Source organism: Mercenaria mercenaria, chromosome 5, assembly GCF_021730395.1.
Source record: "Mercenaria mercenaria strain notata chromosome 5, MADL_Memer_1, whole genome shotgun sequence".
Taxonomy (NCBI): Eukaryota; Metazoa; Mollusca; class Bivalvia; order Venerida; family Veneridae; genus Mercenaria; species Mercenaria mercenaria.
In genome coordinates this window covers 18,798,574-18,823,422 of record NC_069365.1, presented here as the reverse complement: position 1 = coordinate 18,823,422, position 24,849 = coordinate 18,798,574, and the positions used below count along the sequence as shown (strand labels likewise).

Genomic DNA, 24,849 nt, shown 5'->3' with positions numbered 1-24,849 from the left:
CTTATAAATAAATCGGATCAACATTTTGACGAAATTGTAAATAAAAAAATATTTTCTGCTCAACAAATAAGGAGAGGAAAGACAGATAACATTGTTTTATATCACATAATAAGTTGCATTACATACATATTTTTATGTTTTCTTCTTGCCACTTTTTGTTTATTCACTAAAATCTATTGTGCAATATCGTGGGTCCTTTAACAAAATATTCACTGTGTTCTGTTTATCGTTCCGAAACTATTCATAACCATCTTTACAGGGTCCAAAATAAAAGTGTATCCCATATACTCGACGCCGCCTCATGGCGGCGTCGAACAAAAGATTTACTAGCTGGTCGAAAGAGTAATACAGACAACAAGACTAGGGTAATATTTTTTCGCACGGAATCTTTATACGTAAACATCTTGGCTTTTATGTGAGAACAATGTATCGTTAAAACAGACGTTCGAAACACTCAGTCTGCCAATTTAAGGTAGCCTTTCTTTTGTAATGTGTGGCTCTGTTAACCTGTTCATGCTTATTCTATATGATATAAATTATATATTTTAGATTGCACTTAGAATACTACGTTAATTGGTGCTTCACCAGAACAGTTATCATTTAATGTATAACAGTAGCGGAACAGTCGATACATCATTGGCATGAAAAACTGAAAGGCAAAAATCATCTAACAATCTCACAAACACAATGTATAGGCCCAACATACTTTTTCGACACACCACTGCGAAGGTCGCTGAAAATCATTCATCCTATATTTAATTTTCAGAATGTAACAGTTAATTATATGTGCTTTTAAACTTTTATTAAAAGAAACACAGTTTTAAAAATTTTAGCGAATGAAAAGTCATAAAGCATTGTACGATACCTAAATTATTAAATGAATTACCTCAGTAGTCATTAACTTTACATGTTACTTGATTAGATTGATGGAAAACTGATATTAGAAGATATCATACGGATAGAACTGTTGCTCAAAGGTTGCCAAACACACAAATATGAAAATGTTGCAGGATCTGTTTGACTGAGCATGTTCAAAACATGAAAAGATAAGGGTAGATTTCCCGGAAGCACAGATCACCCCAAAAACAGTCATAGAGCCATGCATCGCAAAGTAGGCCGACAACAAAAAGAAGCTGTAACGGAAAAATATTGTAGACGGGTTGTCATAGTTTACTTGGTTGCTGGTGCTGTTGAACAGAACAGAACAGAACATCACTTTATTAACTCTAGTTACATATTACAGTAACACAAGAGTATACAATGCATAATACAATGAAACAAAGCATGCTTTTACACGTGACATAGTATAAAGAAGAACATTTTTTAATTTTTTTTTTTTTTTTTTTTTTTTTTTTTTTTTTTTTTTTTTGAATTATTATTTAAATAAATAAACGAGATTTTACTTCGTTTATGTTGTTGGAGGAGGGAGAGGGGGTAAATGCCCTAAGGTTTAACTGGTACTAACAAACATTTTTTGAAACGGATTATAGGTATGGACACCTTATAATTGCGTGGGCGGATCGAATGTTTGTAAACATATCATTTTACGCTAGGATAAGCACAACATCTTGGGTCACGTGACCGTCTGTGTAGTAACTGGACTTGAGAGCGTGTGAATTATGAAACACGTGCTATATTATGAATGAAATATTATATTTGTAAACAAAAAACGAATCTGGAATTACGTTCGTTATACAGTGACACTATTGGATGGATACATTTAAGCTATAAAGTAATATGGAATACTAATCAAAATAAGGTATGAGTATTATAAATTAGAATAATAATCGGGTGGCGGGAATTAGAGTTTACACTAATACATGTTGTACATGATGTTATATATCAATATCTAAGTAAGCTCTATATCTTCTCAAAAAGTGAATAAATGCACAGACAGCATTCTACTAAGCTGACATGTATATACACAGGGAATTAGATAATACAAATAGTATTATAGTAGGAACATTTTACAAGAAGGTCATAGTGACCCTGAATTGCTCACCTAATTCATTTAAGAGATATAGGTATAACTGACTCTGTGTTAATTCAGCTACCTATGTGATAATTTAAATCTTTGAATTACTTAATTATTTGTAACAGAAGTGTTATAATTTGCAAGTTTTCTTTAGTTGCATAAGAGATGTACTTGTCAATAGTTCTTTGTATTTCAGAATATTTGGTCGATTGTAATAGTATCGTTTGATATACTTTTTTCGTTCATTATCAAAAAAAGAGCATTTCAACAAGTAATGGAGTTCATCTCCTATGTCATTTGAACCACATACTAAACATTTACGTTCATGTATTTCTTGACCAATCCATCTACCAGTTTCTACCGGGAAATAGTGATTACCAGTCCTGAACTTTAAGAGACTTAAGTATTCTTGTTTATTAAGTTGAAGGAGATAGTTTTCAAGTTTAATTGAATCTTTGAATAATGAGTAATTTCTTCCCTTACTTGAGTTATCAAGAGAGGAATGCCAGTTTTGTGAATTTTGATCAATTAAAATTTGCTTTACTGCGTTTTTAATAGTTTTGCTTTCTATATTTTCCTGTTGAAGCCATATATCATATCTGCCTACTTCATTTAATATTTCTTTAATTTTAAGTATCCATTTAGATTCAAAATTTTGTTTGCTTCTCATATATTGATACAATTTAAATGCAAGTTTATTTTGGCTTCCAGTTACAAGCCTATTCCAAAATCCAATCATCCTACTTTTTACTATTATATCAAGAGGATACCTTCCAGTTTCACCATATAACATGTATAATGGGGTACTCTTTTTTAAATTTAGAATTTTCCTTAAAAATTCACAGTGAACTTTTTCAATTATTGCTGTGCTTTCATATCCCCATATTTCAGCTGAGTACATTAGAATTGGCAGGACGGTATGATCAAACAGCTTAAACACTAGGTCAATTGGTAGATTGAGATTGTAAGTTCTTTGATATACTAGATGTAACGCCTTTCTTGCTTGTTCAGCCAAATGCTTTCTGGTTGTTAAAAAACTTCCAGATTTAGAAAAATATGTTCCAAGATACTTGTAAGATCGCACTATTTCTAGAGGAGTATCACCAATTTTGAATGTGAATTTGTTATCATTTCTTGAACCTAGCACTAGAACCTTAGTTTTACTAATATTTATGTTAAGATCCCAGGTATTACAGTATTGTACAAAGTCATTCAGGCATTCCTGTAACTTGTTGGGGTCTTCAGATACCAAGATTGTATCGTCAGCGTAAAGTAAAATTAATATTTTCAAATAATTAACAAATTCATTATCTGGGTCCATGAATTCTATACCATTATGACCTTTAAGTTCTAGATAATCTTCTAGATCATTAAGAAATAATGCAAAAAGTACTGGTGAGAGATTTTCACCTTGACGAACTCCGCAATTACATTCAAAGAATTGTGATTTTATACCATTTTGTGAGACACAAGACTTAACATTTGAGTACATATTTTTAACTAATCTAAAAAATTTACCATTTATGTTATTTTCTAACAGTTTTTTCCACAATCCAACTCGCCAGACGGAATCAAAGGCCTTAGAGAAGTCTACAAATAAACAAAATATCTTCTTATTTGATTTTCTTAGAATCTCTATAATTGAATTTAGTGTAAAAATATGGTCTACAGTAGAATAATGTTTCCTAAAGCCTGCTTGGTTTTCTTTAACTATAGTGTTTTCTTCTAGAAAGATATTTAGTCTATTATTTAGGACAGATGTGAATAACTTGCTTACACAGCTTAGTAAGGTTATCGGCCTATAATTCTCAGGTAATAGGGAATCGCCTTTATTCTTATAAATTGGCAGTATAGCACCAATGGACCATTGAGTTGGTATAACACCAGTTTCCAATACCAGGTTAAATAACGCTACATACAGCGGTAATAATTTTTCAGCCGATGATTTAATGTATTCGTTTAAAATACCATCAATGCCTGCAGCTTTACCATTTTTTAATGTTTTAATGCATTTTTTAATTTCTTCACTGGTTATACATGAATTTAAAATATTATCCTGCGTTAAATCTATATTATTAATAATATCATCTTCATTATTATCGTGAGTGTGATTATTACTCGCTTCTTTAAAATAATCATGCATAGAATCTAATGTTGGCATTTCCATAGTTTTCTTAACTTTCATTTTATTTAAATATTTCCAGTAGTCCTTAGGACTTTTACTTTGCATTTCTCTAAGTTTTGTTTCTTTACTTTTATTAAAGATATTCATATATTTATTCATTATTTTTTTATATTTTCTACTTGCATTGTTTAATATTAACCTATTTTCTCCAGAAGGATATTTATTATATTTTTTACGACATTTATTATAATTTTTACTAGCCTTTTTGCACTCTACGCCGTACCATGGTTTACCATTTTCTTTTATCGGTTTATGACCTTGAGTATTTGATTTAAATGTTTTATTTGCACTATTTATAAGTGTTTTATTTAACTGTTCGGTTATATTATCTAGTTTATTTTGCGACGTATCCTGTTCGGTATTTGTGATTTGAGACAATATTTCATTAATACATGTATCTGATATATTAACAACAAAATCATTATCTAGCCTACTGTCCCATTTGGGCGTATTATATATACGTTGGTCATTTTTGTTTTCAATATTACTTTTTATATTCAATACGCAATCTAGTAATGCATGTCCATCCGAGTATAGAGGATCTAAATCAACAATACTGAAATCATATAATAATGTATAGCCTATCAGCGTAGATAAAACATAATCAATGACCGATACATTTCTAAAGGTCATTTTTCCAATACTGTCCCGGCCACATCTACCATTAAGTGCAACAAGGTTATTATTTTTGCAAATATCGATCAATTTATATCCGTGATTATTCTTTTTCTTATCCTGAGATTTTCTATGAACAGGTATATCATAAAATTCCATCCGGGCTTTTTGGTCTAAAAATTGAACTGCGTCACTATCGAGACCAAAAAGATCATTAAAAAAATCATCGCTTACAGTAAACTCTGGCAATTCTGCGATTTGGGCGTTATAGTCGCCAAAAATATAAACATATTCAAACTTGTTACACATATCAGATATTTCATTTCAAAAATTTCAAATTCGTCGTTTGTATAAAAACGTGACTGTATAGGTGGTACATAAACTGTACCAATTACCAAATCATCTTTCAAACCTGTGTATTTAGAGCTAAGTTTTAACCAAAATAAATAGTCGCACTGAGTATTCAAAATTTCTATGAACGGAAATATATCATTCTTAATGAATGCACCAAGTCCACCTGACTTCCTCAGAACCTTTTGTTTTCTTGGAATGTTCACAAATGAGTAACCATCTAGACAAATATGGTCATATATATCAAGTTTAGTTTCAATAACTAAGAAAATATCATATTGGTTAACTAAATCGTTAAATTCAGTGTAGTTCGATCGCCTTTTCAGGCCACAAACGTTCAGAGATCCTACTTTGAGTTTGTCAGTTTTGAAGTTTTTCTGGTTTTTATTCACATAAGCACTGTTCTGGGCATTTGTATTGGGTTTAACAGTTTTTTGAGTATTATTTTCGAATGAAATGTTCAGGGCATCTCCCCCAGCACTCTAAGTATTGTTGGTTGTAGAAAGGTCAACTCCTACACTGTCTGTGGTAATAGGAGCAGAACCGCTCGTCGGTGTGACACGCAGTGAAGCTGTTGTTACAAATTGATTTGCTCCCTTCCGGGATTCGAGTTCACGCATCGACTGGCTGTAGGCATCAACGTGATCAGCCGGAGATTCGGCCAACATATCGCTCTCCGTGTCACTTTCAGAACTGTCGTTTGCTTGCGTTTCCGCCAAAACACTGAACGCGTTACTCGTGGTCACGTGGTTGCGAGTCAACGGACGCTGCACGTGCGATTGGGTCTGGTGATTATGCGCCGCTTCTGAATATGAAGAGCTTACTGTCGTTCGATCAACTTGTCTCGATCCTTGCATAACGGTGCGCCATTGTGGAAATTCATCTTGAACTACCTTTTTCTGCACAATGAGTTTCGCTGGATAGCCGATATGGACAGTTTTTGGAGGGTTTTTCGATCTTTCCGCTTTGTATTTAGGCCAGATGCGCGACCTTGCCTCCATAATCTCGTTGGGATAATCTCGATTTATGCCAAAGTTCGATTTACCTTTCAGTTTAAAAGCGCATGACAAAATCTTCTCAACATCTTGGTGGTCTCTGAAACAGACTATAATTGGTCGTATTTTGTCCGTTTTAACTGTTCCGAGTCGGTGGGCGCGCTGTATACAAATACTGTCGGGGTCAATATCTAGTTCATCTTGGAGGAATGTTTTTACAAGAGAAATACAATCTTCCGACAGGTAAATTTCATCGATACCACGGAAAACTAAATTGTTCCTTCGGCTTCGAGCTTCAGCATCGATGCTCTTATATTCTAGTGTTTTCACACGCGCATTTAACTGGTCATGGGCTGAAGCTAGGGTTTGAACATTCCCTTCCACGCTGGCAACACGCGCACTTAAGTTATTTGTACATGCTAACATCTCGAACAATGTGACAAGTTTATCATCCGTGGACAGAGATTTGAAGTCTTCGGTCGATGGAGCCTTGCAATTTATTCTTTTATTCAACTCATTTAATAAATTAGATATTAAAGAAACTTGATCTTTATTACAGTTTGAAAGATTGAAAAACCAGCAATATCATATCCTCTGTTTATATTCTATTTTATTTAAAAAAAATGAAAAAGGTCAGAACAAAGCTCGCTATATTGGATTCCACTGTCACTTTAGTTATTTATCAAAGCGTAAATGTAATGCCTTCAAAAATCGCCGTAATTGTTTAATTTATAGCGAGTAATTTGTGCAATGAATGTATATCAAAAACAGGAAATTGGTTAAGTAATAATATTGACAATTGTACAGTTGTTTCAGAAACCGGCGATTACTACAGCCTTAAGAGATTATTGAATTGTCCGGTATATCCGGAACATGGAATAGCTATTAGTGTGTTTAGTTGCTATAAAGTTACAGTTGGAACTGCAGATTGAAGTACATTAACAGCACATTTGTTATTATTACTTTCTTTCCAGGTAATAACGTAAGAACAGTAAACAAATTCTCATTAAGCATCGACTGAAAACATCATATATACCCACATATTTAGGACAAACAAAATGTGATAAAACATCGTATTATATAGAACAATATAATTGCGAAAGAATAGTACATATTCCATATTACATAACAATCTCTACTATCACTTCTTGACGTCTTCATACAGTTGTTGCACTTAAGTTTGTAAAATTGTAGTGACCTGGATGATTTAATATCCTAAGGCTCAGGTGGTGAGGTTCCTGTGTTGTTCTAAGATTAATTATGTTAAATATGTTATCTATATTTTCATTCGAAGTATGGTAAAAATCATAACCAGGCACAATTTGCTTCTTTTATTAAGTTGAGTAACGGCACATGTGTATGAAAAGATCTGCAAATTACAATCGTAAAATCTTTTTTCTAATTTGCAGATATATACATTTGTATCGTCAGCTGCAGTGCAGTAAAAAAAATATGATTGTATGGTTCGATCTATTAGTATTATAATATCTACCTGACAAATCTTCCCGTTAGATAACAATTGTGAAAAAACAGCTTTAACAAACATCTATTCTTTAATTCATCAAGTAAGAATGTAATAGCTTTTGACGCACAATTTATTTTCATAATCATGCATGCTAAATTGCAAAAGAAAATTGCCTTAAATGTAAAACTTCTAGGGCAATTTAGAATTTGAGCGAAAAACGCATAAGTTGTTTCCTCTTTTGTCCTGACCATCCATTTCAATAAGTGAGCTATACCCACGAGGGTAATGATTAATGAGTGTAGAAACCAACTGTTTCAGCTATTGTTACAGTTTTGATACTTCTGTTTTTCTCTGTTTATATGGAAATTGAGTAACGCATAAGAAGTGTCTAATTCAATATCTTCTGCACGAAAAGGATATTCGGAGTCTTTAGGTTTTTAAAAATTATCTTGCAAAACGTAATTCTGTTTTATGAATGATTTGAGAAAAATTGTCTAGATTGAATGTTTTGATTCTGCGTTAAGACCAGACGCTATCATTCGTGTTCAAATGGAGCAGAAATGATCTATTCAAGTTTTACTCAGCATGATCAGTTGTACCTGAGATATCTTGATATTCTTTCATGGAAAAAACCTTCTTATTTCAAACTCGCACTGCCTTTCAATGAAGCGGACTTGAGAAAGATTAAAAATCTGGGAGCGTTATTACAATCGATAAAAATCAAATTAATACAAACCAAAGAAAAGTGTTTGAAGAAACGAAAGCAAACCATTTACAGAAAGCACATCGAGGTTCCAACAAAAAGCGTATACATAAAATATTACGCATTATATCCTTACAACGCAAAGTATAATAATCACTATATAAACCTAACTCGTTCATGAAAGGGCTACATGATATTTACAGAGCGATATTACGTGGTAAAATATAGATTGACCATTGAGATTCCAATTCAGTCTTAGACCAATGGAGCCAGTTTTACGTATATCTATAGACGTCTGAAATTATGCTTGATATATTAAGTGTCATTTGGAAGTATCATCACTCCTATCCACTAGTATTACTTACTCATCTGAAAACAATACATCAAGAATAGTGACACTCGTTCATAAAACCATGAAATACAGGAGGTTATTTATTAAAACAATCTAGCGGGAAAACAATATTTGCTTAACGTTAGAATACGCATAAATTATACTGTTAATATCTCCGTTTTCATTTTATTCATCAGACCACAAAATTTATCAGTTGTAGACGTTGATTAAGACAATGTTGCCATTTTCATTTAAATGTCCCATCAGCACTCTTTTGACAACAGTCTAATTTGTTTCAAAATCCAAACTTAAGTCATCAAGGAAACTGTTTTTTAGATTTTGTTAGTCTATGAGGATAAAATAAAAAATTTAGACCTCAAAATAGTGTGTCATGCGATAAATAGCATTTAATTTAGCAGAAAGAAATTTGTAAAATGAAATGCAGCCGGTTAAGATTTTTGTGTTGTGAGAGTATCCCTAAGTTTCAGAAAAACTTTACAGGTATTTGTTCTGTATTTCGTAGAAACTTAACTATACTTTACCTAAGATCCGTTCAGCATTTCACCAAATCAATCATTTTACGCCTTAAACAATCGGTGTAATTTTGCAGAAACCCGCTTAATTTCAATATATCAACAGTCCTGTCAGGGAAAAATATCAATTCGTACGTCAAAAAGTAAAAATCTACAGAACAAAATGAGTTGTTATAGAAGTGACACTTACGTGATACAAAATTAAAATTGTGTAACTTCTTTCGTTTTATTTGCGGATAGCTAAACACAACAATGATTACAGTTAAGTGTTTATATTCTAGCCTGTTGGTAAAATAGGATGGAACATATACTTTGCAATCACGTTTTTTGTTAATACACAATTGAGTTCGACCGTTTCCAGTTATACTAAGTATACAAGATTACAACATGATATAGTGCTTCTAGTTTGCAACGTTTGCACATTGCATAATTAACTAAACAGTGTGAACTTGATAACTAGCATTTTCATTTTATTTTGCTATTTGGAAGGGTGGTTCTGTAAGATGATGACTAATCCATTCGTTTGATGAGAAATGTTCGAATTAGTTCATGCTGCGACGGAAATGTCTTACTTTAAAGCAATGAAAAGCGTTAATATATGACTTTTGTTTCTGAAAAGAACTTAATTACTCTAGTTCGTATCACAATGTGGCGAGAAACAGTTAATGCAAGTTACCAGTTTATGATGAAGAATTTTAGTACTCTTTCTCTTAAAGATAACCCTCAAGATTTAATTACGACTTCCATTAACACGAGAACGGCACCTTGAAGTTGTTTTGATTTTTTGTGTTTTGTCAATTAGTAAACCTCGTGCGTGTGTGAAACGTATTTCTGTATACCTTCACTGTATTTTATGCCTGCGATGGTGGGAATATTAAAATCGCACCGTCCGTCCGTGCGTCCGTGTAAACTCTTGTCCGGGTTGTAACTCTGTCGTCCATAAAAGAATTTTGAAACAATTTGGCATAAATGTTTACCATAATGAGACGACGTGTCATGCGCAAGACCCAGACCCCTAGCTTCAAGGTCAATGTCACACTTAGAGGTCAAATGTTAACATGGTCTGTTTCTTGTCCGGTCCATAACTCTGCCATCGATGAAGAGATTTTAAAATTATTTGGCATAAATGTTCCCTATAATGAGCTGACATGTCATGCGTAAGATCCAGACCCCTAGCTCCAAGGTCAAGGTCACACTTGGAAGTCAAAGGTTAACATGGTCTTTTTCTTGTCTGGTCCATAACTCTGCTATGTATCAAGGAATTTGAAAATAATTTGACACCAATGTTATCCATATTGAGAAGGTGCGTCATGCTTATGACCCGGTTCTCTTAGGTCGAGGCCAAGTTCACAAACTAATTCATGCCTAAACTATTCTGACATATTCTGTGCAGACAACTGTAGCATTCTTGGGTCCGCTTTGGGGGCATTTATCATCTATAGTGAGAGCCCTTGATTGATATCTAGAATAACATAAACTGATATTTTCGTAAATTTGAAAATTGAAAATCATTGTTATTTTTTGTGTAACAGTACTTACTTTGAAATAATAAATGAAAATAATTAACCATTAAAAATAGTTGACGTTTATCACTTCTTTTTATATGGATTGAAATCAGAGAACAATGATTTCCAAGTTGCTTTAGGTAGGGCAACTTTTTATGGATGCTTGCCTGCTTAACTCAATAAGGCAACAATTGAGATTTACAAATCTTGGGATAGTTAGTTCGATCCCATAGGCGCGGTGTACGTTCTTCTTGTCTAAAATCATTCGTCTAGCATTAATATGGAGAAAGTGGAAAGTTACTTGTGACGAAAAGATTGGTTTTGGTATAGCGTCAAGGAAGATCGGTTACATTTTAACTTCAATACAGTTGCAAAAACAGCGCCAAATCCAAAGCAAGCGAACAAATAAACATTGCAACAATATGGATGTTTTCCTCAATCATTTTACTTATATATAAATTGATTATCATCTACCCTGTTCTGTTGTTATAAAATTGTTCTGTTGCAATTGCTTATTTGCTTGGCATCGACATGTATAATTATCCCAGAATAAACACAATTATACTAATATGTTAATCATACAACACAGCTTTTTATTTAAGAAATAATATATCTCATCCAGTGATTTGCCGTTGAATAAATCATTGTTTGGAGCTCAGATGCGAAGGAATTATAAATTCTAACACGAACCGATTCATTTTCCTATTAAACAAAGAAGGCAGAAAACAGTGAATTATTATACAACAAATCACTGTTCTGACGTCACAATTATTACGTCATGGCGTCAAACGGCATAGCGGCGCGCTGGAAAAGAAACCGATTGAAAATGGGCAACTATTTAATGAATGTCGTCAAGGATGTACTTAAAAATCCTTGGCAACGTGTTAGAATCGAAATTATATACCTCATTTAGTGATTTGCTCTTGAATAAATCATTGTTTGTCGTTCAGATGTGTTTTATTATATCACTCGGGCTGCGCCCTCGTGATATAATTCCTTCGCATCTGGACTCCAAACAATGATTTATTCAACGACAAATCACTGGATGAGATATATTATTTCTTAAATAATACGCATGTGAACGACAAACAATGATTTATTCAAGAGCAAATCACTAAATGAGATATATTATTTCGATTCTAGCACGTTAGTAAGAATTTTTAAGTACACCCTTGATGACATTCATTAAATATCTGCCCGTTTTCAATCGGTTTCTTTTCCAGCGTGCCGCTATGCAGTTTGACGCCATGACGTAATAATTATGACGTCAGAACTGTGATTTGTTGTATAATAATTCACTGTTTTCTTTTTCTTTGTTTAATAGGAAAATGAATCGGATCGTGTTAGAATCATGATTTTATTTGTCTCCCTATTTGTAAAGTATTATAAAATTGACAGTTTGATTCTTGCTTTCTGCTATCAGCTAAAACATAATTATCTTTTACACAAGTTGAACATGCTTCCTACTTTGTATGTTATCAGACATGAAATTCTCGCGTGGTGTTAATGTAGTCTTGTCTTTTAATGTTTGACGGCCGATGGTTTGAGTGATTAGTGAAATATATTTGTCATAAACATCAAACAAGACTTTTTTAATTTAATCATTTCTGAATATTTTCAATCGATTTGAAAACGTTTATTTGCAAGAACAAGGCATAACAGTTCACACAATGTCTGTCTAGTCATACAAGCACATTCTCTATCTTTTTATAGTTTTGCATAGTATATCTAGTTATTTTTATTGAAAACGTCTGAGTCTTATAGAAGCGAACACAGACGAACATGATTTAGCGACCACCTGTATTAAATAGCCACTTTGCTTATACATGTAAGCAGACATTCAGCTAACTAAAAGTTTTGTTCTCCTTTCGTCTTGTCTTAATTAATCCCATACATTAAGCAGCCTGATGGTAAAGGTCTCTTGTTTAATTGCTTATTACAGGTTTTGACTATAGTTTTAAAATAAGTCTACGGTAGCATACACATTCTCAACGAAATATCCTTTCTTTATATATCACGATGTATTGAACTTCATATTGATATTGCAATAACTTTATTATGCGCCTTGACTTCTTGTTAATTGATGAATTATTATATAAATACAAAACAATTATTCATTTGTCTGGGATTGTTTATGATAACATCTATTTGGTATGTAATATTTATATTTGTCTATCAATATTTATGAGCAGACATCAGTTAAATCAATACACATTATCAAAATAAAACGTCTGTAATATCCTTCAAATGTTTGACTATTATCACGTAACGATGAAAGGTTTTAGATCTGTCTTCTTACCGTTGCTTATACAACTATATATACGATTGTCGAAACCTTGCTTGGATTGTTTAATTTTTCATGTCAGAAATCGTCCAACCTGTTTACGGAGGGTAAATGGTTCTACAAAAGAACCTGCCCATACCTGAAACACTGCCTGGAGGGGCATCCGCAGTCTGCCTTCACCACATAAAGCTGGAAATGTCAGCATTTCACCTTAATTATGTCGGTTTGCGACACCTAACCAGATAACAATTTGGTCTTTTCATATTTTTCCATCAGCACATATTTTTATTACTTTTGAGAGGCACAATAAGTGGAAATCTAAATAGTTCTGTCCCTGAACGGATTTAATACTAGTGTAGGTGTCCTCGGTAGCGTACATTTGCTTCGAAAAAAATGAAAAGATAATAGTGGATGTTTTAACAAAAATGTGATTTTATTTTCATACCGGTTACAATATATAGGTATATTTATATGCAGATTTGTAAGAAATAGAAGACATCAACACACCGAACGGCGCTCTATTTTAAAATGTAAAATATCTCCATCCTTCCGATTTGTCTTTGCTGTGTTACCATATGGCACTGACAACAAGAGTAAGTCTGGGGTGATTTATATCTTTTTATTTCTATTCCGGTTCAAACTCTTGCATTTTTATGTCATATTACCGCTGGATTTCAGGAAATGATTAAATTGAATAATGTGCTATTCTTAAAAGCAATACTGTCAATTATGTTGGATTTTCTTCATAACAAGATGATTTATTCACAGCCGAGTGATAGGAGATATTTTGTATTATTGACCTTTTCTAGTTGCGGGTCACCAAAATACATTCTGTAGAATTTCAAAAAAAGAATCATTAAGAACAAAATTAAAATCTCTACTTATAGGCTGTTCAAAAAAATATTATTTGAATTAATATGTTTGTATTTAATCTAGGGTTTGTCCAGATTGATTGATGCTGTAATCATTATTGCATTATGGTTTGTTTGTTTTTCATTTTGTTAATAACTGTACTCTCAGCGGATGGTTTTGAGAGAAAGTGTTAATTCATCTAAAATCTAGGGATATTACATTTTCATATTAACACAAGACATACTGGCGCAATAGATTTGCGTAGCTTCAAAATTGCCACCCCGGAGGGAACCTTTTTTATATAATATGAAACGTAAAAAAATGTTTCAACTGAAAGATTGTCAATTTATTTATTAGTCAGAAATTCAGATGTGTTTTCTGACTGTTCAATATCGTTAAATTAGTTCAATTGCCAAACCACTCTTTGCCGAAATAACTTGAAAATCATACTTCAGTAGTTCCAGATGCAAATATTGCTCCATTAAAAGATATTACGTTAGAAACAAGGAAAATCAGAGTAGAAACACATACTATCTTCCTCGGCCAGAATTTGTTTTAAAGTTTTCCTAAATTATGAGATATCTAAAGAAATATTCCCTTAAAATGTAATGGTGGCGGCATTTTCAGGTTTGAAAATATGTGATAAAAATATAATATATTTATTATATCACATATTATTCACACTGCATTTTACTAATCATTTCGTTTAAACGAAATAACTTATTTCGTTTAAACGAAATAAAAAAAAGTCTCACATTACCTAACTTGAAAAAAAAGTGTGTAACATGTCACTTTAGGGGCACCGCACGTTTCATTGGAATATGTTTGTATCATTGTTTTACATATATAAGTAGATTTTCTACTGGTATGTGTAAATACCTTTATTATGGCATTTTTATTTTCATATTTTTACGATAGTGAATAATGAATCCATTATCATTGTTACACAATAACTGAGATTAAATGTCAATAACTTTTGAATCTCTTCATAACTACAAAGTTGTAAATAGCTTTGTACCTAATTTACAAAAGACATAATTATTGTCAGGATACGATATTATTTTTGTAAAAGACTATAATCATTGCGTTGGTTGCCTAAAGACCTCAGTATAAATTTGTTTAACTATCCTAAATATGGTCTGATCCGTAAAACGTCCATTATATTCTGAATTCTGTGGTGTTATTAATTACTAAGATTATATAGCCTGCAATTAGTTTTTCTTGGTTTGATTTATGTTTCCAACGGGTCTTAGATATTGTGAAAAAATATCACGAAACCAGACTTGAATCCGCACTATTTGAAAGACGAAAGACAACAACGATTATGTATTATTATGTGTAAAGGATAATATAAAGGCAAAGTTCAATTCGTATCGTTTTCATACAGGACTTTCATATACTTCGGAGATTGTACAAATATGATTATTGTGATATTAAAAAATGTTCAACAACCAAGTTGTGTTTTGTTTCACATTTTAGTTTTATGAATTATCTGTCTGTTTTCGAATTCATAGGAAAACAGTGAAAATAAAATGATATAATTCAAAATACACACAAATAAAGCTAGTCTAATATCAAAAAGTTAGGAGGAAATTCAGTTGGGTTGTAGAGTACCAGCTGTGTGGTGCTCCAGCTTAGGTCAATAGGTCTATGAATCTAAAGTTTTACCCCATCTCCATGACCATTTGATAAAATCATTCGTCTTGCTCTTTTTTTATTCATATGAAGACTTGGGTAGTTACTTGCAGATAACAGGTTAGTACTGGTACATAATTAAGGTTCACTGGTTAGGTTGATCGTCAGCTATTACACAACGCTATACCAAATTGTAATTCCTAGTATAAATGCTCTTGAATGTTTTCAATATATTATTTTTATTAATTGAATGATGCGTTAACGATCACGTTATATGCTAAATTAACGGAAATTACTGAAATTTTAAAATTCGCAAAGATTTGTTAGCAATAACTTCAGTATTGGCTTTTGCAAATACTTTGTACGATAATTTAAGAACATTTATTTTATTAAATTTTATCAGCCCTTTCTCTTTTTTAAATTGAAATACTATATCTTGTTTAATAAAGCCTTAACGACCGTTTACAATGTTTTTGACATTTTAAAAATGAGGCTGCACACTTCGACTTTTCTTTATTAATGGTTAATACTATTTAAGAAATAATATATCTCATTCTGTTATTTGTCATTGAATAAAATCATTGTTTGGAGTTCATATGCGAAGGAATCATATCACAAGGGTGCAGTCCGAATGATGTAATAATACACTTCAGAACGACAAACAGTGACTTTATTCAAGAACAAATCACAAAATATGACGGGTCGTGTAAGAATAGATAATCACATACTGATCCAAAACATTTTGAGTTAACGGAGGCAGAAAGGGTCTTAAATGTTTACGAATATCAGACCAAGAAATATCATAATATTATATCATGGTATTTACTAGGGTGACTTATATAGTTACTTCTTCTTTATTAAGATAGTTCTGCACGTTTGATAAACCGGAAGTAACGGAGTAACGTCTTTTATCCGGAAAACGTAGAATGAAGCTTGGACTCGGTATACGGAAATAAAAATCATTTCATGAATAAATGGCAAAATACGTGAGAAGATTTATTCAAACGGCAGCATTACTTTCTGTTAAAGATACAATATGATATAAAAACGTTTGACATGTAAAACGATTCAAAATAATGTCTTAAAACCAGCGTGTCATGAGCGGAGCTCTTTAATCATGCGCAAATATCTCTAAAACAAGCAAACTGATCTTTACATTTTAGTTCACCATATTATAGACCACATGTTTACTTGTTTTTGCGAGAACTTTCGTTACAATCTACATTGTTAAAAAAATTTATTCGCGAAAATATTATCATCCTTTAACGTTCATTATGCAAACTTGTGTGGGGTCCTTGCTTTTCAAATCAATGTAGCAAGAATTAAACACAAGACTCTATAGCATTTATTTGCCAAATTTTCTAAGTATATTTTAAAAATCCAGGGTGTAAGCAAATTGCACATACTATTAGTAGAAAAAAATGATCCGAATATGCAGAACAACCTTAACATAATGAAACAGTCATTTCTCGACTCATCAATAATCTTCTGAAATATATTGTACGAAGCAGTATAATTATGAATCTTAAATAATTAACTTTTGTTTAAAAAGTTAGTGTTTTCAGTTAGAATATTTATGCAAAATCAGTCTTTCATACTTGATTTTGAATTTTCAAAACATGCAAGTCTAACAGTTTTTTTATACATATTATTTCTATATTTCAGCTGTATCTGTTGGTGTCAGCTGCTATACACTTGTAGCCATTTCTCTAGAACGTTACTACGCCATATGTCAACCACTCAGGTCTCGAAGGTGGCAAACGCTTTCACATGCCCGACGGATGATCATCGGGATCTGGATAGCAGTGCTGGCTTTAATGAGTCCAATAGCAGCCTTTCATAGTGTCATCGAAATTCGTACCGGCGTTCACGCCTGTCGCGAAATATGGCCTGATGTAAGTTTGATTATCATTTCTCGTTTTCTTAACTTATTTCTGCGTCGCAGACTACAAATTTGTTTTACTTACAGATTTTGCTATGCGATGGTGTACTTAATTTTGTAACTTCTTATTTTCGATAGGAACCATAATTTTACTTAACAACACTGGGTTTCTTGTACTTGATAAAAAATGTTTGCTCAACATACTTGTGAAGAATCGATATGATACACTTAAAACTTACTAAATTATTCATTGTTTATTATTATTCATCTATACACACATTCGAAATGAGGGCTTACTTTGGAAAAAAAGGAGATTTTCTGAGTTGTTGTAGAGCCGATAGCAAGCAACAAAGAAAAACATTATCAATATACTTTTTCCCAAAAAGCTTCAACAAAGGTCATTTCAGATTTGGACCGTCCATAATATTCTGACTTACCGTTTACAATTTAAGAATGTTTATTTCAGATAGATATTCATTTTCTTGACACCACATCAAAAGATCAAGCATTTAGAATTTTGCTGGAAAAAAATTAATTTTGCATCCCAAAAGAACCTCTTGGCTGCTCACTGGTGATGAAACTTTGGTTTATTATTTTGAGTCCCAGCGACGCATAAATAACAAGCAATGGTCGTGTAAAAAAGTCAGACAAGGCTGGTCAAGGCCAAAAGTGACAAGAAGCTTTTGTACAAAATTTGGCCCATGGCAATTTGTACAAATTCCTTGCAAAGTGTGTAAAATCATCAAAGGCAGGTCCTACACAAATAAATGTACCGATAGTTGTCAAACCAATGTTACTTTTAGTATCAAAATAAACGTCAGAGTAGGTTGAAAAGCATTACAGATTATTCATGATAATTTGTCCACCCGAAGCAGTCAAATAGGACAGTCCTCCTGTTATTAATTTAAAAGTTGAACACCTTACTTTTCAATTCCTCTGACTCTTGATTCTGCCTTTTGTCAGTGCATTAAAGGCATATCACTTGGAAACTACTTTGCGGCATTTAGGTCATTTAAAGTAAGACTCCAACGGTGTGCGTGGGTGTACAGAAAAGAGACCGAGGAAAGACATGAAAATTGTCTTTATTTGATTGATGATTTAGGCATACGGAAAACAATTTAAGAATTTATTGAACACCCTCGCAAAATGCCTTTAATTCCTGACAGCTGATGACTTCAACTGCAAATTATAAATGTGCAAAATGTTAAAACAAACCATTGCACATAAAGAAGAACTATCGATTTCCAAAACTTGAAACAGTATCAATATCAATAAAATTAATGAAACTGATTGTTTGTAGAAGTTATAATAAAAATGAAGCCCCTGATCTATTAATTTTGAATACCCAGAAAGGACGGAAGATAACAATTCTGAGGCATTTATATAACATTCACTATATATCAGCAGGTGTTATGAAATTAAACTATTGTATTCGAATACAAACTTCATTATCTATATATCGATGGGTGTTAAGAAATAAAACTATTGTATTTACCAGACCCTAGTAGAATACAAAATGGAGCTAGCCTACAATGTTGCTTTGTCAATTTTCCTGTTGCTGATACCACTACTTATGATGGGACTCTTCTACGGATTGGTCAGCAAGAAGCTGTGGATATCAACAAATCAATGCAACTATTCTCCCACCATAGGTACGTTTCTACAAATATGCCTATTCAATTTGATATGTAGTTGTCCAATTTCTTCTTATTGCCGAGTACACTCTATCCGTCAAGTACATCTGCATGTTTGATGGGTTTAGATAGTATTTTGAAGATATTATATTTTATCGTTTAAAATCCATGTTCTTCATGTTGATGATGCGCCCATTGCGTTGTTCAAGCTTACCAAATAAACAGATATACTTGAAAGATTTCATTGGGTATTGTTATTTCTGGGTAAAAACTATTTTATCTTTTTATATTGATAAAAACTGTAAAAAGATCCCTTGGAAGCAAAGAATGCAACCAAGAAAAAATAGCAGACTCGGTTTGATTGAGTCTGTTCATGAGAGGTAATGAAATGTGCAACACCTCTCGCTCAACTTAATGCAGTGTACACTACCTTTATATGCAATTTATGAATAATGTTAGCATTATTTCATGATGGACAGAGAAAATAAAACAAATATAGAAAGGGAAATCAAATATACTGACCAGCAAAAGAAACTATTCAGATGTATAACTTGGGTATTTTTAGTATTGTGGACGCAACTTGACCCCGATAGTTGACCTTTGAATTATAATACATAATGAGGCACAACCTTTAATTGAAAAAGGGTCGTACGTATACAGACTAATTCCATATAAATATACACAGCTACCCTAAGCTACCCTTATTTCTACAATGAAATAATCGATATGAATAATCAGCCTAAGGTCAACCATCGCGGTCAAGTTGTGACTACTATAATAAACTTGAATTTATAAATTTGACTTGTTTTCTTCATACCACACACTGGCACCAGACCAGAAAGAAAAGGCCTCTGTACATGTTATACCCTACCCCTAGGTATTCTATAAGAATCATGGTCATGAACGGGAAAATATACTAACCCGTTTCAATCGCGCATTTCATACATAAAACACGCAGTTCGGTAAATGTGTACTATGGATATCACACAAGTGGTAATTTATCTTCCATTGTGTACCGGTCACTTTTCTTCAATACATCTTATCTAAGAGAAACAACACGTAGTTTATAGTTATTTCAACGTTACACAAAAAACTTCCTTGAAATTCCCGGGTGAAGTTCCGTTCTAGATTACAAAACTATTCTGATTGGCTGTTGTGAAAATGTATGTCAGTCATCATTTTACTACACGTGTCCGCTAAAATGTGAAAATGCAGCATAAATGTGCAAAATGAATAAAATAAACAGAACAGATCCAGACCAATGTACGATTTCAAATTAAATATCATATACAAGATGATTTCTTTCATCATTTCGAGTTTTAGTGTAAAATTGTGATTTTTGTTTTAAATTTTGTTTTTGTTTACATTTCGCCTAACATGTGCACACTGCCGTGACCTCTAGACCGGATGTTCATTAGGGAAGATCACGCAAGTTTTCTCTGTAACGTAGATGAAAGCGTAAAATATGTTGATAATCTCAGCAATATGGAATATTGAGACAATATGACTGGTGCACGATGGAAGATAAACATCGCTTGTAAAAAATACTAGGTACCCATTCACCGAACTGCGCGTTTAAGTTGAGAAATGTACGATTGAAACGAGTTAGCATATTTTCCCCTACATGACGATGGTTCTTATAGAATACCTATGGGTAGGGTATAACATGTATAGAGGCATTTTCTTTCTGGTCTGGCGCCAGTGATACCACATTACACTTGAAGAACTTCACGTATTAAATTAAAAAAAAAGAAAAAAGATCAAACGTGAAGTCAGTAGTCCCCCAATAGCCGTTTTGCACGAAATTCACGTGCGCGTGTAATTAAGAAAATTTCTTTGTGAAATTGTATTGTCACTGGAAACATTGATGATTGACTCACTCGGAAAACAGCTTAAAGTTAAAAAAATATTGTTGGTTGCATGGCAAAACTGAATCAAATTCAGCGCTAGCGCGCAATTTGTTACGTGCTAGATATAGCCAGAATTTTGTGCAAAACGGCTAGTATGGGACTACTGACTTCACTGTTGATCGATTTTTTAAAATTTAACATGTGATGTTGTTCAAGTGTAAGTGGTTCGAAAAAAAAAAGTCAAATTTATAAATTTAAGTTTTTTTTTATTAAAAATACCCCAGTTATACATCTGGATAGTTTTTTTTTCTTTTGCTGTCCAGTAGATAAAGATATTTACCGCAAATTAAAAAAGAATATTGCTGCTAGCAAATACTTATTCATTTTGAAAATGTAGAAAATGGTATTATAGCCATAAAAAGAATTTTGTATACGTCATAATTTTATAATATTACCATGTTTTAATCCAAAATATCAGTGCATAGTATTACTTAATTTTAACCAGCCTATTTGATGTACTTCAAAACATTTACCAGCCTAATTGATGTATCTTAGAACACAAACTAACTTATTTGATGTATTTTAGAACATTTATTAGGCAAGTTGACGATTATATAACATGTGTCAGCTTATTTGATATATTCTAGAACATTCGCTAGCTTAGTTTACGATTTTATTAAATTTACCAGTTTATATGTTGTATTTTAGAACATCCACTATCCTAGTTGACGATTTAATAACATTTACCAGCTTATTTGATGCATTTTAGAACATTCACTAGGCTAGTTGACAATTTTATAACATGTGTCAGCTTATGTGATGTATTTTAGAACATTCGCTAGCTTAGTTTACGATTTTATAACATTTACCAGCTTATATGGTGTATTTTAGAACATTGACTAGCCTAGTTGACGATTTTATAACATTTACCAGCTTATTTGATATATTTGAGAACATTAGTCAACCTATTAAATGTATTTAAGAACATTCGTCAGTTTATTTCGTTGTGTTTTAGACATTCATCAGCCTCTTTGATATATGCCAAACATTTAACAGCTTGTTTTAATAATTTTATTATTTCATAAGATTTTTCAGTCTATTAGATACATTTTGGAACATTCACTGTCAGTTTATGTATTTCAGAGAATCCAAAAGCTACAACTGAGTATACGTCTCCTCGTTGTAAGTCCCGGAAGGATAAGTTTGGAATTCGGACATGTTCTGTTGTTAGCAAACGCCCATCCTTGCAGCCACATATTCTGACAAACCGGAAGCGAGTGATCCGGATGTTGGTTGTCATTGTTCTACAGTACTTTATATGTTGGACACCGATATATCTTCTTACCACATGGAATGCCTTTGACTTCAAGTCCGTCCTTCGTCATATTTCACCGATGGCCAAATCATTAATGCTTCTGCTTGCATATACGTCTTCATTTATTCATCCCATCACCTACGGTTTCATGAATAGAAATTTCAGGCAGGGATTTAAAAGTCAGTTTCAGTGTACATCTAGAAAAAGTCCAACAACGAATTCGTTTCGCAGTAACGAAAATGGCAGGAATCTTGTTCACTCTACTGCTTGACTTTCCAAAGAAAAAATGTCAATAATTATTATTCCAAGGTTTTAATTATTAATAAAATGGTTTTAATATCAACATACGATTTATAAAATATTTAAGAGTGCAAGGGTCATGCAAAATGTTCTTTCATTGGGTTCGGATTTCTTAAGTGCTACGTTTTATCAAAATTATTCTTTTTACAAACCTTCAAAGTATAACCCCTTTCCCATAACACATTTTTGTAAACTTTTAACCCAACCGCGAAAAGCAAATAGTCCTTATTTTGGCATTTGCCGGAGACGATGATAAATGGCGCTGCCAAGAGAACTTCTGAACTTCAAGAAAGCATTTTCTTAAGCCTCTGTTCAGATGAATAAAGAGGATGGTTTACACCTTCCGCCTTTTCAGAAACCAAAAAAGACTCAACTTGTGGGAGGAGACGTTGTCGTGTATAAGATGGACTCCTGTCCATCTTTTGATTGAACGTTTCCTATTGTAAAACTCTTTCACTTTCTTCAGTACAGAGTTCTTGTAGAATCTTCCAGTGACTGTATGTCAAGATGGACAATTCAGGAAAATTGCGTACAACATCTTTTTCGAACTTATGGTTCTTTTAGCAATACAGGAGCATATTTTATCTTTTCGCTTCCATTGCTTTTTATCAGCCCTTCGTCTCTGTGGCTCAAACATGTGCACCCAGGTTTCGTCACCTGTTAGCAAGTTAGAAATAACCCGACTGTCACGACCTCTGTATGTTTTCAGAAGTTCCCCGGTACATTTAAGGCGCTGTTTCTTTCGCTGCTCAATGAGCAAATGAAGAACACACCTAGCGCAAACACTTCTCAGGTCCAAGCGCTTTTTCATAATTGTTTGCAAACTGCCTTCTGATATGCTATATCTGTTACCGACAATCGTGCATCCTGTTCAACCACATCTTTTACAGCAGCGATGTTTGCCTTGGTAACAGAGGTTTAAGGCCTACCAGAACGGGTGTTATCTTCGACAGCTAATTTATCAACTATAAAATTTTTAACCCACCTAAAATAATCTGTGTGCATTGAAATGGCACGAGGTCCAAATATACCACACAGTTCATCAAATATCTGCTTTGAGTCTATATCAAGCCTAATGCGGCATTAAATATAGCTATGAATTTTAGTATTTCGTCCATTTTACGATGTGACAAGTGCATTGGTCAGTGTACAAGATGGCATGTATTTCAATTTTAAACAACTCGGTCATTTGAAAAGCAATTTGCATGGATATCGTGAGCTTTTGGACACACCATTCCAGTACAATGAAGCGTTTTATAATATACTTAGGATAAAACTACAGAAGTCTATTAGTGACGGAATCTTTTGCAGGACCTTTGTAATTCACATATTGCGTTGGCAAGCTAACGGATGAGTCCGAAACTGTCAATCATTAATGTTTACATAAAACAGACTTTCCAGTCGGGACTGTCAAGTACGATTGACCTAGTCTACACAATAGTCCGTTGTTTTGTATGAACAGAATAACAATAGAGGGATAATAGGAGGAGTAAGATGAAATTTATCGACTAAAACTAGAACTGCCCATTTACTCCATCATTAAAATACACAAGCTGCCATGTAAGAATATCCTGTGCGGATATTTTATAAAGAGTCAAACGTTGCACCATAACTTTTATCTAGCCGTTAATCTTGTCAGCATGAGTGTGTAATCCATTGATGTTTTGAGCATATTGTACACAAGCATGCTAAACACAGCAACGTTGGTCATCGACAATTTAACATTGCTGATGCATTTTGTCAAATAAACCACCACAAGACACTCAATTCTTATGATCATGAAAACGATATAAAATTTGGGGATACCATCGACAGTATAAAAGATAGCAGACATACGTCACTGTCAGTAACTTTTGGTAAGGAGGTCGGCCGTCGTAATGTCTGCAAAGGAACAGAATATTGATATCCCAGGAAGCACAGTAACGTTGTGACAATGTTGTTACAACGTTGTGATGTACGTTGTGACAACGTTAGAAACAACGTTGTGACAACGTAAAAGTGTGGAGTCGTGTCAACGTTGCGACAACGTTGTGGCATAACGTTGTGTTGCGGTCAGATACAACGTTGTGACAACGTAAAAATGTGGAGTCGTATCAACGTTGTGACAACGTTGTTGGTTAACGTTGTGAAACCACCAAAATAAAACCTACTTTTGACAGCTCATGTTTAAATAAATAAGCAAAACAAAATTTCAATTACATATTTTAATTCAATTTCTAATTACAAAATTTACTAAAATATTCGTTTAGTTCAGAAACAACGAAAGTAATCCCTTAAGCAGTATATGGGAATACTGCACCCCTTGATAATACAATATAGTTTAAAGCATACGTAACAATTATTTAAATCCATCAAATACAAAAAACTTATGTAGTTTAACAATAACGATAATTCAAGTCCAAAATTATAAAAAGATTATGTAGTTTAACGATAATTCAA

General features: G+C 33.0%; 1 protein-coding gene across 1 annotated transcript in view; it reads left to right on the top strand.

The window, feature by feature from the left end:
* LOC123556554 (cholecystokinin receptor type A-like) overlaps nucleotides 1–24,319 on the top strand; it is a 54,449-nt gene extending 30,130 nt beyond the window's left edge. The window contains exons 2-4 of the mRNA XM_045347343.2: nucleotides 17,095–17,324; nucleotides 18,810–18,963; nucleotides 21,939–24,319. Of these exons, the coding sequence (XP_045203278.2) occupies nucleotides 17,095–17,324; nucleotides 18,810–18,963; nucleotides 21,939–22,381 (827 nt within the window). The 3' untranslated portion in view covers nucleotides 22,382–24,319. The remainder of the gene's footprint in view (nucleotides 1–17,094; nucleotides 17,325–18,809; nucleotides 18,964–21,938) is intronic.
* Nucleotides 24,320–24,849: the final 530 nt, after the last annotated feature.